Consider the following 14,819-nt stretch of genomic DNA (forward strand, 5'->3'; position numbering starts at 1 on the left):
AAAACGGTATCTCAATGACGTCGGCACAGAAACAAGTCCCTCCAGTCCTTTTCAATTTAATTCACAAGATATATATAGAGAGATGCACGGAACAATTACATCATTAGGTGCCTCATATACCAGTATTGTAGCTACGGAAATGTTTCACATAAATACGGCCATGCTAACGTCATAGGTTCTTACAATACAGGAGCCACTGGGGATGAGAAGAAAAGAAAAATAGTATATCACAACAGCTGTTTATCACTTACGACTAGGGAGGTAAATACATCGTTACCGTTTGCGATCGTCACTAAGTACCAACATTATAGAAAGGAAAACAACTAGAAAGGCCGACTTTTGCTCCGGAGCAAATGTAGCAAATGGCTTCACCACGTTCCCCATACGTACTAGCATTCATCTTTTCCCCGACAGCCTGAGTTATCTCAACGTAGCGAACGTTCAGTATTGCGATGAGGATCATAAGGGTCACCATAATGTAATTATGTCTGTAATACATCCTTCTGTTGTGCGAGCTATGGTGTCTTTGGTGGTAAAGGAACGGAGGAAAAACCCCGCTTGTGTCGTGAAAACGGTATCTAAATGACGTCGGCACCAGTCCAGACGAATACCAAACAAACATCTCATATAATGTCCTCACATTTGGGACATTCCTTTAATTCTAAAGGCTTAGAAACAAGTCCCTCCAGTTCTTTTCAATTTAATTCACAAGATATATATATATATAGAGAGAGGGATACACGGAACAATTACATCATTAGGTGCTTCATACCAGCATTGTAGGTACGGAAATGTTTCACATAAATATGGCCATGCTAACGTCATAGGTTCTAGTAATACAGGAACTACTGGGGATGACAAGAAAAAATAGTATATTACAACAGCTGTTTATTATTTACGCCTAGGGAGGTAAATACATCATTACCGTTTGCGATCGTCACTACGTAGCAACATTACAGAAACGAAAACAACTAAAACTAGTGTTGTAACTAAAACAATTTATGTTCAACCTGCCAACAGAACTGGTTTTTGCACATTCATGACTGACAATTGCAACTGATACATTCTATATCTAACTATCTTCTTTCTTAAAACGACCCATGGTTTTATCTCCCCATGGCTAATCATGTAATCGACGTTGCAAACAACAATTTTTTGGACCATTACAGTGACACTACGATGTGATACACATGTCTTGATGCCTTTGACAAGCATTCAGCAGCGTTTCATCACAAAGGAGTGACATTAAAGTACATGTATATTAAACAAATAATAAACATATAGACTTTGAAACGAAAATTCACCGTCCGTCTCTATGTAGAGGACTGCCTATCGCTGTTTTCTGCCACTGTCCAGATTTTTTAACGCTAGATATTTGCGATCTGAGTCCTGCTGTTGTCACTTCTTGCTTTCCCTGATTGTCTTGGTGACCCGTGCTCTATCTTCTCCCTCCCGTAGATTTGTCCATGGTGCTGAAATCGTATTTGTTGTTGTCATCCGGCGCTGAATCACTCTTGTTCCCAGTTACTGTACTCTCTAGTAAGATTTCATGACTTTGTTGTCCCGCTGCTTTCTGTATTGATGTGAGTGCCATCTAGTGTTCTTTGAATTCGTTGCTCACTACCCTTTGTGCTGCTCTCTTGTTCTTACTGTCTGTGTTGTCAGGGTTGCCTGAGACGCCAGTAACAGCCTAGCTGCTTCTGTGCATCAGTTCTCTCTCGATTTTACCTGTCTGACACGACGGGGGTGCATTGACATTATGAAAGACGCGGCTTCCCCTATTCAATTGATAGCCAAGCCGGCGTTTCCGCTGCTGTTTACGAAAAGCCGTGCAACGCCGCGTCGAACCTCCGCCAGACGAAATCCGTAGATGACGGGGTTGAGTGCCGAGTTCAGAATGATGAAGACCATCATTGGAGTATGAGAAACGTCATCTTCAGTGAGAACCGCCATCCTGACAGAGAATGGCAGCCATCCCACCAGGAATACGACTGTGATGATGATGACGGTGATGGCAGATTTTCGGTTGAGACTGGACGGGGACCCGAGCGCGGCTTCTTGGGCAGCGATGGCGTTCATGTGCTTCCACACGCACCAGAACACCCCCGCATTGAGAAGGATGATTGCCGCCATCGGGATGAAAATGAACACTAGAACAACAACCAAGTAGCTGTAGGGGAATCCTGGTCGAAAGCAACCTTCTTCGAAAAGAGCACAGTTCCAGCCGAAGTTGGGCGACATGGCCAGTAGCACAGACCACAGCCAACCGATCGCAATCACGACCTTGCACTTGTCGTTGGTGACGTTGTTGACGTAGGTCATCCCGTGCACGATGAACCAGTAGCGCTCAACCGTCAGGGCCAGCAGACCGTAGGCGGAGGACAGGCCAGACAGAAGGAGCGATGTGAAGCGGAGAAGGGACAAGGCGTCGGAGAGGTCGATCTCGGCATATATTTCAACCAAAATGGAGCCTATCCCAAGCACGAAAGCTACACCAGTAAAGACGTCGCTTGCCGCCAGATTAGCCATGAGGATGTAGGCGGGCGTGTGGAGCTGTTCGTGCTTGATGATGGCTGCCAGGGGCAGGCTGTTTGTCACGACAGTCCAGACTCCTAGACAAACAGTTACGTGCATGGGTGCGGCAGAGGCTCGCCTTTCTGCGTAAGATGAATGACGAGAAGAGTCATTCTGGATGGAAGAGATGTTTTGTCGCACCCCAGAGCTGTTGGTAGCCGAGAGGATGTCACAGATCCCAGCCGAACCGTCCCGCAGTGTTAAGTTGTGGAGCTCGAGGCAGTCCGTTTTGTCGCTGGCCTGCGTAGTGACATTCATCTCTTCCCCTGCAGCCTGGGATATCCCAGCGTAGGGAACGTTAAGTATAGCGATGAGGATCACCAGGGTCACCATAATGTAGTTACCTTTGTAATACATCATTCCGTTTTTGTTGACGGTGAGGAGATAGATGGATTCTCTGCTAGCGTCGTGAGAACGGTGCCCTAAAGCCGGTCGTATTTCTTGATTTCCGAAAGGTCGCAACTTTCAAAAATCACGCAAGAGTCGAGCGTACTTTTCGCCCTGAAAATCCACCTCATCAAATTGAAGACGGCTTGCGAACATCTGCCGATCACTAAAACTCGTGCAATGATCGAGAGAGCATCGTGCGCATTGCTGCCAAAAATGTTCATTGGAGCTCACACACTCGTCGGCCCAACTGTTTTTCTTGTACACCGCCCACCGCCCTTGCCCCTATATATGGGGTAGCAAGCATCTTGCATAATCAGCTCCGCCTTCTCCTTTTGTCCTTTCTGAAGGCTTAATCGAGTAGACAGAAGCTAACAATTACCTCCGTGCACTTTCCAATTTAGTTTACAAGGCTTTACCGGCACAGAACAATTAGATCATTACGCTTTTCAGCCTCAAGTAACAGCATTACGACTACGAGGATAATCCTATACAAGTTAATGCACCCATGACTACATGATAGGCAAACAAAAGCAAGCATCAATAACTTGAAATTGTATTTAGGACCGATAATTTCTCAAAAGAATGATCTCTGAAGGAAGAATGATCTCAACACGAAAACCTTATTAGGGTGGTATGGTACATGTATTGGAAACTTTATTCATCATTGCCATCTAATGAAGTTTATTCTCAGATCGTGGTGCTGAGAAAAACAACCACTGACATGTTTTATATCCTTCGTATGTTCAACTTGGCGAGGTTAAACATCACTGGTATCCATATTGTGGTAATGATACCATCAATTCGCCAAAACCTGTATCTCGGAATCTATGGCTGTTTCGTTAAAGACTACAGCCATCCCATTTCTCGAGCAAAATATCAGTTACCAAAACCAAAATATGGAGCTATTGGCCAAAAGAAGCACAAAAATGACGTTGGCACGGGAGAGTCATCCATGGTCTTGTTGTAACATAAACATGATTCAAATAAACATCGATTTCCTTTGAAAGCAGCAATAACATTAGTTATAGATGCATGTTTCCAATCCCACAATGCATAAATGACAGATACGCAAGTAAAGTATCATGATTTCAACATATCAATACACCAAATCAGTTAGATAACCACTTGCTTACATTTATAATGGCTGTATATTGACTTGGCACACAGGACCGAGTGGTATATACTTGTCTAATATACTCCTATGAAATGTACACATTTTTACAATATTACTGTTACACCAGTCATTGAAAGTGTTGTCTTCCAAAACATGACTTCTGTTTCCTCAAAGCGTGAATGGAAATTTGTGCAGCTAAGAAGGGCAAAAATTCCTGTATTTTCTGACAAAGTTAGGTTTCTGATAAACATGTAAATCATAACATTCATCTGATTGACAACAATCAAATCTAAAATACATTTTATGGGTCCCAAAAATATTTTAATTTGGAACAGACAAACATCAATGGACACATGAAGCAAGACATCTACTCAAGTTTACTGAAACAATACCTTACATTCTATGACAACTATAGCTCTACAAAATCCTGTGTGCTGATGATTTGATGGTTCAAATTGTTGACGGTTGAAATTACAGGAAACTGACAGAATTACACTTGCTTCAAACACAGAAAAAAGACTCCATGACTCTTGGCTATACCTACATGTGCAGCCTTCTTCAAGCTCCATACTAATATTGCCACATATACCAATAACCTTTATAGCAAAGTAAAGCTTACATTTACAAAGTTAGTAGTACCCTCATACTCAAAATCCATGTCAACAGCCAACCAGACATTAAACACATTTGATTAGAAGTAGTGAGTGAGTACATGCAGCTTCACTAAAACAGCTCATTGATCTGTAAAAGTGACACAAGGCAAGGCTCACTTATTCTGTTGGTATATTCTGTTACTATATAGTAGAACACTACAAACCATATTGTTGTCATTGCTGCATTTGCTACCCACTGTCATTTGAACTTTATAAGGCTGCTGTCCTTGATATACATGCAGATTTCTCATTTTACAATTGAATTGGTGCAGGGTAAATATCATTAGATTTCGAATGCCCTGACCAAAATTGACTTTATTTGTAATATCCTTTTCTAAAATACATGTAGTTAACAAAATATCTACAAGGGTCCCCTTCCCTCACACGGCATCGCTGACGTACTGTTACAACACAGGGTTAGCGACTACCGATCATGTGACCCGGGAATCATGGGAAGGACACCGCTGGTGGAGTAGATCTCCTTCATCAGCAGCAGGACGGTGTCCTCAGACTCCCTGTAAAAAAAAAAGTGTCTTTGAGTCAAACCTCATCTGTGTTGGTAGAATCCATACTTGTAGAGTTTAAACTTTGTTCCAACACAAAGAAGGGAGCCACTTTTGATTCAATTCTGACGTCATCACACTTTTGGCTTCCGATTCATCTGAGGAAGGCTGCCGAGTTAATTTTTTTGTGATGGAACAAAGTTTAAACTGGTTACATCTCTATGCACACTGGACACAGAAGAAACCAAGAAAAAAAATCAAACTCCTGGAACAATTTTGTGACCTGCACGTCCATGTACACTTACCAGTAACAAACATGGCTGCCCAGAGCAAAGAGATACTCATTGAAGCTCTCGATGGGCTTCTCTTGCAGCACATAGTCGATGCGATTGCCTCGGTTCAGTTTTCCAATTTGTACATCCTCTGGAGGTGGATTCTCTACAGCATCTGGAGAGGAAAAGCAATTTCATTACTAAGGCCCCCTTTCTGCTAAATGGCGATCCCTGAGCCACAGTTAAGTGACCAAAATTGGGTTTGTGTAACCCTTGATTTTATAACTGGAATGTATGATGACACTATGCACTATGATTTAAAAGACAAAAAACATGAAATTTGTTGACAACGCTTTGGTTGCTCAGTGGTTGTAGCCTGGAGTGGAATAGGTTGTAAACTAGGGACTAAATATTGAAATTGAGAGTAAGAGTAAACTTTATAACTCTATAACTCTACCCAAAGCCCCCTGCACCCCATTACTGATTAATATTAACTCATTAACTAACCTGAGACTTGCATCCTCTCCTCCTCTTCCTTGATCTCCTGTACAATGTTGTCCGCCATGCTGTCCAGGTCAGCCTGGACGTCCTCGTTTGCCGAGTGTGCGCGGGCAAAGTCGTGGATGGACGTCCAGCCCTTCTTAGCTGCACCGATGATCGCTCTCTTCAGATCCGTACCCATCCTGGCCAAACTTTCCTTAAGCTCTGTTTTGTATGAAAGTATAAATTGGTTGTTAGAACCTTATGGGTTAGATACTACAGTTAGTTCTATTAGACCTAATAACGGGATCAAAAACGCATATATTCTCACTTGATTCTTCTCACTGAAGAATTAAAATGGTTCTCTACAAATCTAGTAGAAACTACATACATGTGACAATATGTTGTGTTATTTGAATTAATGCAACCTTGCAATTCTGATCTATTTGTAGTCTCATAATCTGAATGTTGCTTGATTGACATGTACTTTCTCCCAGCTGCCTATCCCTAGCTAGCTAAAATAAATTCTGTGCCAAAAGGCTACCCCAGTATGGAGAAGGTTGACCTTGATCATGCTGAACTATCAGTAAATGAGCACTAACTCAAAGGTGCGGAATCACATAGATAGCATTCTTGATGTTAAGGGACTGCATCACATGAAGGCAACAGTACTGCTCAGATATCCCATGTCAGGTCCATGAGTTGAACTCACCCAGATGGAGCCGTTTCCTGCCCTTGTGATGTGGAATGAGGACAGGCTTCACGTCGACTGTTGGGTTCACTATGGGCTCAATCCTGTACGCCACAGGATCAAACTGGGCAGGGAAAATAACACAGAGTCCATTCATCAGACAATGAAGTTTTGTTGGCCCCTTGTTTGAACATGATGGACACAAATTCTATAGCTAGCTGCAAAATTTGAAATAAGTAATACAATAAGTATAACAAAGGTTTTGTTGTTTTTTCTGATGTCAACAATATGCTATATACAATAGTAACTCTACACAAATATCTAGGGCATAACTCTCATAGTAATACAGAAAGCAAAAACTCTAACTTCTTTGACAAACACAGAACTAAGATTGTCCTCACAGGATGGAATATGTTGTAGAAGTTTGGGCAGGTGGGTAGGGTGAAGTTCTCCCCGATCTCCTCAATCCCACGGGTGACCAGGAACATCCCGATGGGGGAACCCAGGGCAAAGAAGTTGGTCAGGTTAAACTTCAGCTGGGGATACCTGGGGCGAGGGGAAGGGTGGACAGAATCGGTTATGAACATATTTGGTCTCAAAGACGTATAACTATTTACATTGTGCATCCCATGTCCACAAATTGCATACACAATAATATACAAATAAGCAATGAAAGATTTTATGGTAAAGTAATTAGCGTTATTGGGAATCTTTCATCAATTCATTATTGTGAATTCTCATTGGTTCTGTGTAAATTCCAATGTGTTCACTTCCTTCCAGCCTGCAGGGAGACTATTTTAAAATGACTTCCAACAATGTTTCTGTCAGTCTGCAGTCACACCATTCATGTTCACTTCCTGTGACTCTACTGTATTCAAGTAAAATGCAAATGAAAAACTGAAAACAAAACCGCAAGTACCAAGAGGACCTTTGCATGCCTACTGTTAACTGTAGCAAATGCATCAACAATCTTCTTTTGTTTCATAAGCCAATGTAAGTACATTGTGTACACATTGAGAGAGTTGAGAGATAGTGGCTTGACTCTTTACCTCACATGTGGCATGCCGACACCAGAGTGGCCTGTATCGTAGTCCACATGTACAGATGTGACGTTCCCGTTCCCTACTGCTGCCTGCTGCTGCTGTTGTCTCTGCCTCTCTTCTTCAGCAGCCTTTCTCGCTGCCTCCTGTGCAACCCTCTCAGCCTCTCTTCTCTTCCTGTCTTCCGCTTCGCTCTTCTTTCTCTCCTAGGAACAAGCATAACAAGACTGGCAATGAAAACATACATTGCCATGGCAACGGTGGTTGCAGATACAGTGCACTCTTCCCCTGAGTGTATAGTGAACGAGCCCAGGGGTTACAGAAAGTAGGGCCATCCGGGGCAGAGAGGTCTTCCCAAGGGTTTCCAGGAATGTGGGCATGGATGTGGGTCGGAGAAATGCCTGTGGACATTCCATTCCTGTGGACAAAATGCCTGTACAATTCCTAGAATTCTTGCGAATTGCACACAATACTGTACCATTAGGCTCCTCCCTGAGACGTCGCCAAAAAGTTTCCGATGAAAGACTGAATCATTATGAATGAATACAGGCAATATAGTATTGCTTTTCACAGACTTTACATTAAAACTAATTTCCATCAATATTTACCAGATTTTGTATAAAGATATATAGGTTGTAGAATAGGTTGTGTCAATCTAATTCCTCACCTGTGCAGTCTGTTGTTCTTTCAGGAAGCCGAACAGCTTTTTTCGTGGCCCCATGGGAACTCCCATCTCCTTCAGGTCAGCTTCACTGCACAGGACCTGGGAAATATGGACAAAATTGTAGTCAGCAGGTTTTCTGGTAGTGAAGCATGTGCAGAACCTCAAGTTTGTTCTCTTCACTGTGTACATACAGTTTCATCACAAACATACACTCAAATAGTATGTACATGCATACTCGTAATCACAGTCAATGTATAAAATGGTGTGCATCCATACAATACATGGCAACAACTTATTTCTATAATCATTATTAGATCCAGACAGTTTTGACTAGAATTGAAACATCCTCTTGTCCTATTGGACTGAGTGTTTTGAATTCCAAATGTGGAAGGTTTCTATCAACTTTGTAAATATCAACACCATTCAGGCTACTTTTGGATGATAATAAAGAGTTGAATTGAACTTTTGCTCTGCCCTACCAGTGACTCCATGTCGATCTTCTCCTGTTGGAATGTTTCCTTGTACTCATTCAGCCCCAGCTTGTTGAACAGGTCCTCCAGACTCAGCTCCGCCTCCTCCTGCTCCTCCGCAGTCTCCTCCTGCTGTTCAGCTGGGGTCTCCTCCTGGTGTTCAGGCTCCGGTGGGGGGCCTGCCTGCTGCTCCGTGGGGGGAGTCCCCGCACTCATGCCCTGATGGGCCAGCAGGTCAAATACTATCAAAGAACCTAAACACAAAAAGGCTGAAGTAAATATCTTGTAGAACAATATCACTAATGCAATTCAAAGCCATCAGTTCCTAACTAAGTTAAGTCCTTAAATTTGGCAAAAGGAATAGCATTTACATATATCATATCATTGATGACCTAAGGGTAAAATTGTATTACAGCCCCTACGATATAAACCAAGTAAACGCCACATCTACCCACCCAGGCTGTTCCCTACCACAGATATAAACCCACATCTACCAACCCAGGCTGTGACCCATAACAGATATAAATCCCATATGTCTACCCACCATGGCGGTGGCCCATAACAGATATAAACCCCAAATAACAACCCACCCAGGCTATGCCCCACCAGACACAAACCCACATACAGAATACAACCCATCCAGGATGTGCCCCACGACAGATATAAACCCAACAAGTTTGTATCTGTGACAAACCCAACCATGGCGGTGGCCCATAACAGATATAAACCCTACATAATAATCCATCCAGGCTATGCAGCACAAGCACCAGACACAAACCGCACATATGGTAACAACCCAATGTACCCATCCAGGAAGTGTCCCACCATAGATATAAGCCCCATGTGTCTACCCACCCAGGCTGTGCCCCACGACAGACACCCCTCCAACAAAGCGTGGGTTCCTGGCGAGAAACAGGTCCAGCAGTCTGTCCATCTCTGACGCAACCGTTTCTGCAATGGTCTGGGGAGAGACAGGAGAAAGACATTACTTGTTCAATATGAAAGTTAGTAATGAGACAGTATAAGGCTTAATAATCATGAGACAAAATAATCATAAGGAACAATGGTTACTATAGGTAAGTCTTATACATGTATAGCATCAAAATAAATTGCCACTGATACATTTTATGCACTCATGAGACAAGTCTTGTGATTTTGCACTCTGTGTGCCCCTGGAACTACAAAATACATGTGTATGCTACAACTTAGAAGCTAAGAGGAATTATTAATAATTTATGTATTGGTGGTGCATTACTGATTGGTGCATTACTGCAGTTGTACCTGGCAGTAGGATGGGCTGGTATAGAAGAGGATGTCCAGTAATGTGTCGTTAGTAAAATGTCTCAGCCTTCCGATGCTGGGCAGAGTGATCTTCTTCAGTTGTCTGTAAGAGCAGGAACACAACAATTAAGTCATCTTTGTCGAATGTTTTTGCAAAATGGTGTACTGTACAAAATCCCTTATCATGGAAGTAGATGAAACTATCCAAGTGCAATTTGGAGACATTTAGAAATGCATACCATAGGGAATGCACCTGAAATTCTGAGGCTATATCTCAACATTCTACACATCTTATTCATGGCCCTGGAACTAGATTGCTGCTTAAGCTTTCTGACTATAACTCAAATTACTATTATTCTAAAGCCAAATATTCTTTTCTAAAGATTCATGAAGCATCTCGAGGTTCTCCCCAGAAGAAAACACCCACAATGACAGTGTTGGGGCCTTACTCACAACATAGGGGGTCCAAATCACAGAATAGGGGGAGCTGGAAGACTGCCATCCTACCTGTCTACCCCTGTGGCATCTCCGTGCAGTGCCTTGTGCCAGTGGACAGGGAGGAACTCCACTCGATGCACCTTCCCCTCATCCACACCGTGTTTGAAATGGGTGTGGATCAACATCTGGGACACCGCTCGGAAATCATCAACTGTAAGGCAGTACCAGACACAACAACTAAACAGCTTTTCATACTCTGACTTCATAGTCCTTCAAAATGAAATACATGTATCGCAATTTGGTTAGTTACTGGTATGTATCAAAGGAAACAAATTCCATCATAATCAGCTTTACCTATCTACTGGTACTATGGTACATATATATTTGAATGGTTTTAGAAATAAACATAACTACACATGCATGACATAATTTCCAACATTGCACGGACCATAATATGCTTGTGTTGTTCTAAATATACAAAATGTCCAAAAACCCCAACAGTGCAACAATGTAAATGTAACATTCAAACTGTAAACTGTGTAGAAATGTCATGTATAATATAACATTTTTACTGTACAAAGTACAAAAGGTTTGCTTTTTGTACCAATGTTTGAAGCCCCACATTGTAAATGGAACAGCCAACCCATGGAGACCATGTTACAGATGTCATCTCTGTACTCACCACATTCCACAGGACTGCGGAACCTCAGGTCACACACAGGGCCGATACCGTGGACAACAAACACCAGGTGGTCTGCAGGTCCAACCTCACCTGTACAATACACAGCAATAGGGCAACCTTAAGGCTTAAGCTTTTTACTACCGTTATGTCTATTTGAATGACTGGTTTGCAATTAGGAAATGTGTTTTGGAGGTAAACTATTAAGGACAGGATGAAAACTTATCAGCATGTAGTTGTATTTTTGAAGGCTGCTAAAAAAATTGTTTTGATAGAGAAATGTTCAAACCTACACCACCCCGCAAGGCCACATCCAAAATCACCAAGTAACATAAAATTTTGAATCAACGGCTGAAAACTGCCTCCATCCACCACCTGAGTATGTTTTGTTTATAGCACATATACCTTCATCAGTAATTAGGTTTCTCCATTTCTTGATTTGCTCACTAAAGCCTGAAAAGCATATATAGAGTGTGGTGTCATGAAGACCAAGAGCAAATACTGTGAATGCATTCATTTTCTGAGTTTCTTTGTATGAATCATGTATTGTCCGTATCAAGTATACACAAGCATTGTTTCATTGACCTCCATGGCCAACCTACATAACAACGATGAACACCAGTGTGTGAAACCTTATAATCATGAATTCAGAGAAACTACAGGTAGATGGAGAAACAGGCAATTTTGTACTAACAAGTGAAAGAATGACAATGGCTTTCCCAAGAACCATACCTCGAACAAGTTTAAGATCCCACCACACTTACTGAAAAGAGCAGGAGTCTCTCATGTCAACCCTTTCCACAACTGTGGTAAATCTTAATCAATAAGTAAGAGTATAGATGATGAACCAAAGGTTAACTGTCCTATCCAGCAAACCTACCATCCTCTATCTCCACCACATCGTCCACCCCCCTCTTGACGACGCGCGGCCTCATCTGACCGTCGGGTGTGGTTCCCCACTCATCGGGCTGCGCTGTCTGTCGGAAGTGTACGATCACGTTGGGGTTGTGCATTACGATGGTCTCGCCGCCCGGGAACTCAAGGCGACGGTGCCAGGCGTTGTTCGTCACAGCGTTGAAGTACTCCGACTGAAATGATACAGCTCATTCAGTCCTCTTATATGCAGTGACTCTTGAACTTTCGCTATTGGCCTCAGAAAAAAATTATTAGGCACTTTGAAAAGAACATCCCTAATGCTTATCACACAAAAGACATTCTGTCTCCCAGCTGATATAATGAACGTCAATCTCCTCCCCCCCCCCGTCCAAAATGCTCAGCGGCTGCCAACGTCCTCTGTAAACAAACACAAAGACACAGCACAGCCATCAAAAACAACACTACCATACCCAGAAGAAATAACTTTAACAATTCTTTGACGACCATCTAGTAAAATTCCTCCCACCTCCAGCCTCTCTGAAAAGTCCTCAGGATAAGGCACGAACTTGTTGTCACCGTCACCCTTGTAGAACCACGTGCACCGTCGCACGATGGACGGTTCCTCCTCCCAGAACACGGAGTACCGCAGACGCTCGTTGAGATGGACGTCGTAACGACCGCCATTTGTAGGGATGATGTAGTTCTCCGGATCTTGCTGTACTGCTGACAGTAATAAATAAGGATGGCAAGTGTGTCGGTTAGAAACATCTTTACGACATAAAACAGGGCTCAAAATACCATCTGCCTATACAAGTAAGTGCAGGGACAATTGAAGCAGTATCTATTGTATTATGCCAGAGTTATGATGACTGAGGACATTCAACTTAAAGGGAAGAAAACGAGGGATGAATGTCATGCGATGTTGACAAACTTAAAACAAATAGAGTTTTGTTTTAAAAACATATCTCATCATGTACTAAGCCAAAGTCAGAGTTACTCACCTGTTGAGAAGGCTTCTTCCAATCGGAGTGAGTCCAGCAAAGAGAACGGCAGCCAGACCTCCCGTCCCTCCACTATCTTACAGAAGAACCAGTGTGGCTGGACCGGCTCGTAACCGGGCGTGCCTACCAGACTGGAACCAGTGGAGCTGGCTGACAGAGAGCCCCCTTGCTGTTGCCACTGGGACTGCAGCTGTGAATCTGTAGGGGGCGGGGGCACCCCTGGGGGAAGGCCCTCTGCGTACTGTGGGGAGTGGGGAGTCGGTCTGACCACGTTGTCCTGGGGAGGGGCTGAGGTCATGGACGGGGTGGAAAAAGGAGGGGGGGAGGGGTGGGGAAGGACTGTGGGGGGGCTGGAGAAGCTCTGGGACTGGGGGGTGTGAGAAGGGGGAGGGGTTTGGTAGTACTGCTGGGGGGGAGTAGGGTTGAGAAGCGGGGGGTGGAGGGGTAGGCTGGGAGGGTTGGGAGGAGGGAGCGAAGAGTTCGGGCTGTTGCTCCTGTATCAGCGGCGGCTGGCGTTGGTCGGAGATCTGCGCGAACGGGTCGGGGGCGTCGCTGCCGATCTGAGAGAAGGGGTCTGGCCCGTTGGACTGCTGCTGGAAGAACGTGAAGGGGGCGGGCTGGGATGTCGGGGGGTTGTTCTGACCCAGGAAACTGTCCGCCTCCCCCTCTTCTTCTGCAAAATACAAATCTCGAGCACTTAAGAGTCATATCAAGGGCACAAGAAACAATAACAATCAAACATACATGCTCACCATAAAAAGAAAATTGAAAATATGCTTTGAAGTTTCCAAACATATCATCAATGGTACTAATTAAATTACTGCATGTACTAGTAAATATTACTGCATGTAGGTGTGAAAATAATATTATTCGTCCTCAGATTTCTTGGATTGCTATTTGTGCGTTGTTGCCTATATATAACTGACAGCAATCTCGCAAAGTCTCCATAGATAATTTTGAAATATTTTTGTTTGATCATTGTTTAAAGTGTAAACAGCTGGGACACTAGACATATTTGATCACTTCCGTGGTGGTGTTTTCGCAAATATTCCACAAATAGAAAGTGATAAGTGACAACAACAAGCTTCGTAGAATTTCTTACCAAGGCCATGTGTGACTAGCTATGGTAAGGAAAATAAGAGTGACACATGACGAACTGACTTCCGTATATTCAACAAAAATCGAATTTCTAGGAAAGCTCGAAAGCAGATCTTTATAAAATTTTGATTGTCTATGTGGTAACACCATAACCCCCATCCCCGCCCTTTCAGTGCGACCTCGGGCTCACCTGACGGGATCATGGAGGCCTCCTGTCCCACCACGGGCACCAGGGTGGCCGAGGTGTTCAGCTGAGGGAAGCTGAAGTTGTCCGAACCCGAGAAAAGTAGCGAAGCTTGCGGAAGGTTATTCTTGTCCGCCATCTTGTCTTGCACACGTCGAGCCGGAAACAGGAAGCGGAAATGATCATTGGGGTGAATTGAGGTCAGAGTATCATAACGACACCACTAAGTCAGTAGGTGATATTCTAAACAAAAGATTTTTAAAATCCTAAATTGAGAGAGTAATACAAACTCAAAGAATATGTACTTTGATAAATATTATATTATAAATCTGTAAGTCTGAGAAATGATATCTATTAGGCATTTTAATACTCTAAAAATCCTTTATCTTGTTGAGGCTTCCCCTATTTTTC

The 14,819-nt window shown here is 43.2% G+C and overlaps 1 protein-coding gene and 1 pseudogene across 1 annotated transcript; both read right to left on the reverse strand.

Moving 5' to 3' along the window:
- Positions 1–1,936: 1,936 nt before the first annotated feature.
- LOC109470906 lies at positions 1,937–2,907 on the reverse strand (annotated as a pseudogene).
- A 1,137-nt stretch (positions 2,908–4,044) lies between these two features.
- LOC109471171 (phospholipase DDHD2-like) lies at positions 4,045–14,593 on the reverse strand. Its single transcript, XM_019770457.1, is given in 17 exon segments — positions 4,045–5,246; positions 5,540–5,681; positions 6,014–6,211; positions 6,699–6,801; positions 7,079–7,223; positions 7,727–7,923; positions 8,385–8,480; positions 8,861–9,105; positions 9,707–9,812; positions 10,133–10,235; positions 10,640–10,781; positions 11,253–11,342; positions 12,130–12,337; positions 12,652–12,845; positions 13,127–13,538; positions 13,540–13,799; positions 14,415–14,593. Coding segments are annotated over 17 exon segments (2,865 nt in total). The 5' UTR covers positions 14,548–14,593; the 3' UTR covers positions 4,045–5,155.
- Positions 14,594–14,819: the final 226 nt, after the last annotated feature.

This window comes from Branchiostoma belcheri, unplaced genomic scaffold, assembly GCF_001625305.1.
Source record: "Branchiostoma belcheri isolate BF01 breed outbred unplaced genomic scaffold, Haploidv18h27 scaffold24, whole genome shotgun sequence".
Taxonomy (NCBI): domain Eukaryota; kingdom Metazoa; phylum Chordata; class Leptocardii; order Amphioxiformes; family Branchiostomatidae; genus Branchiostoma; species Branchiostoma belcheri.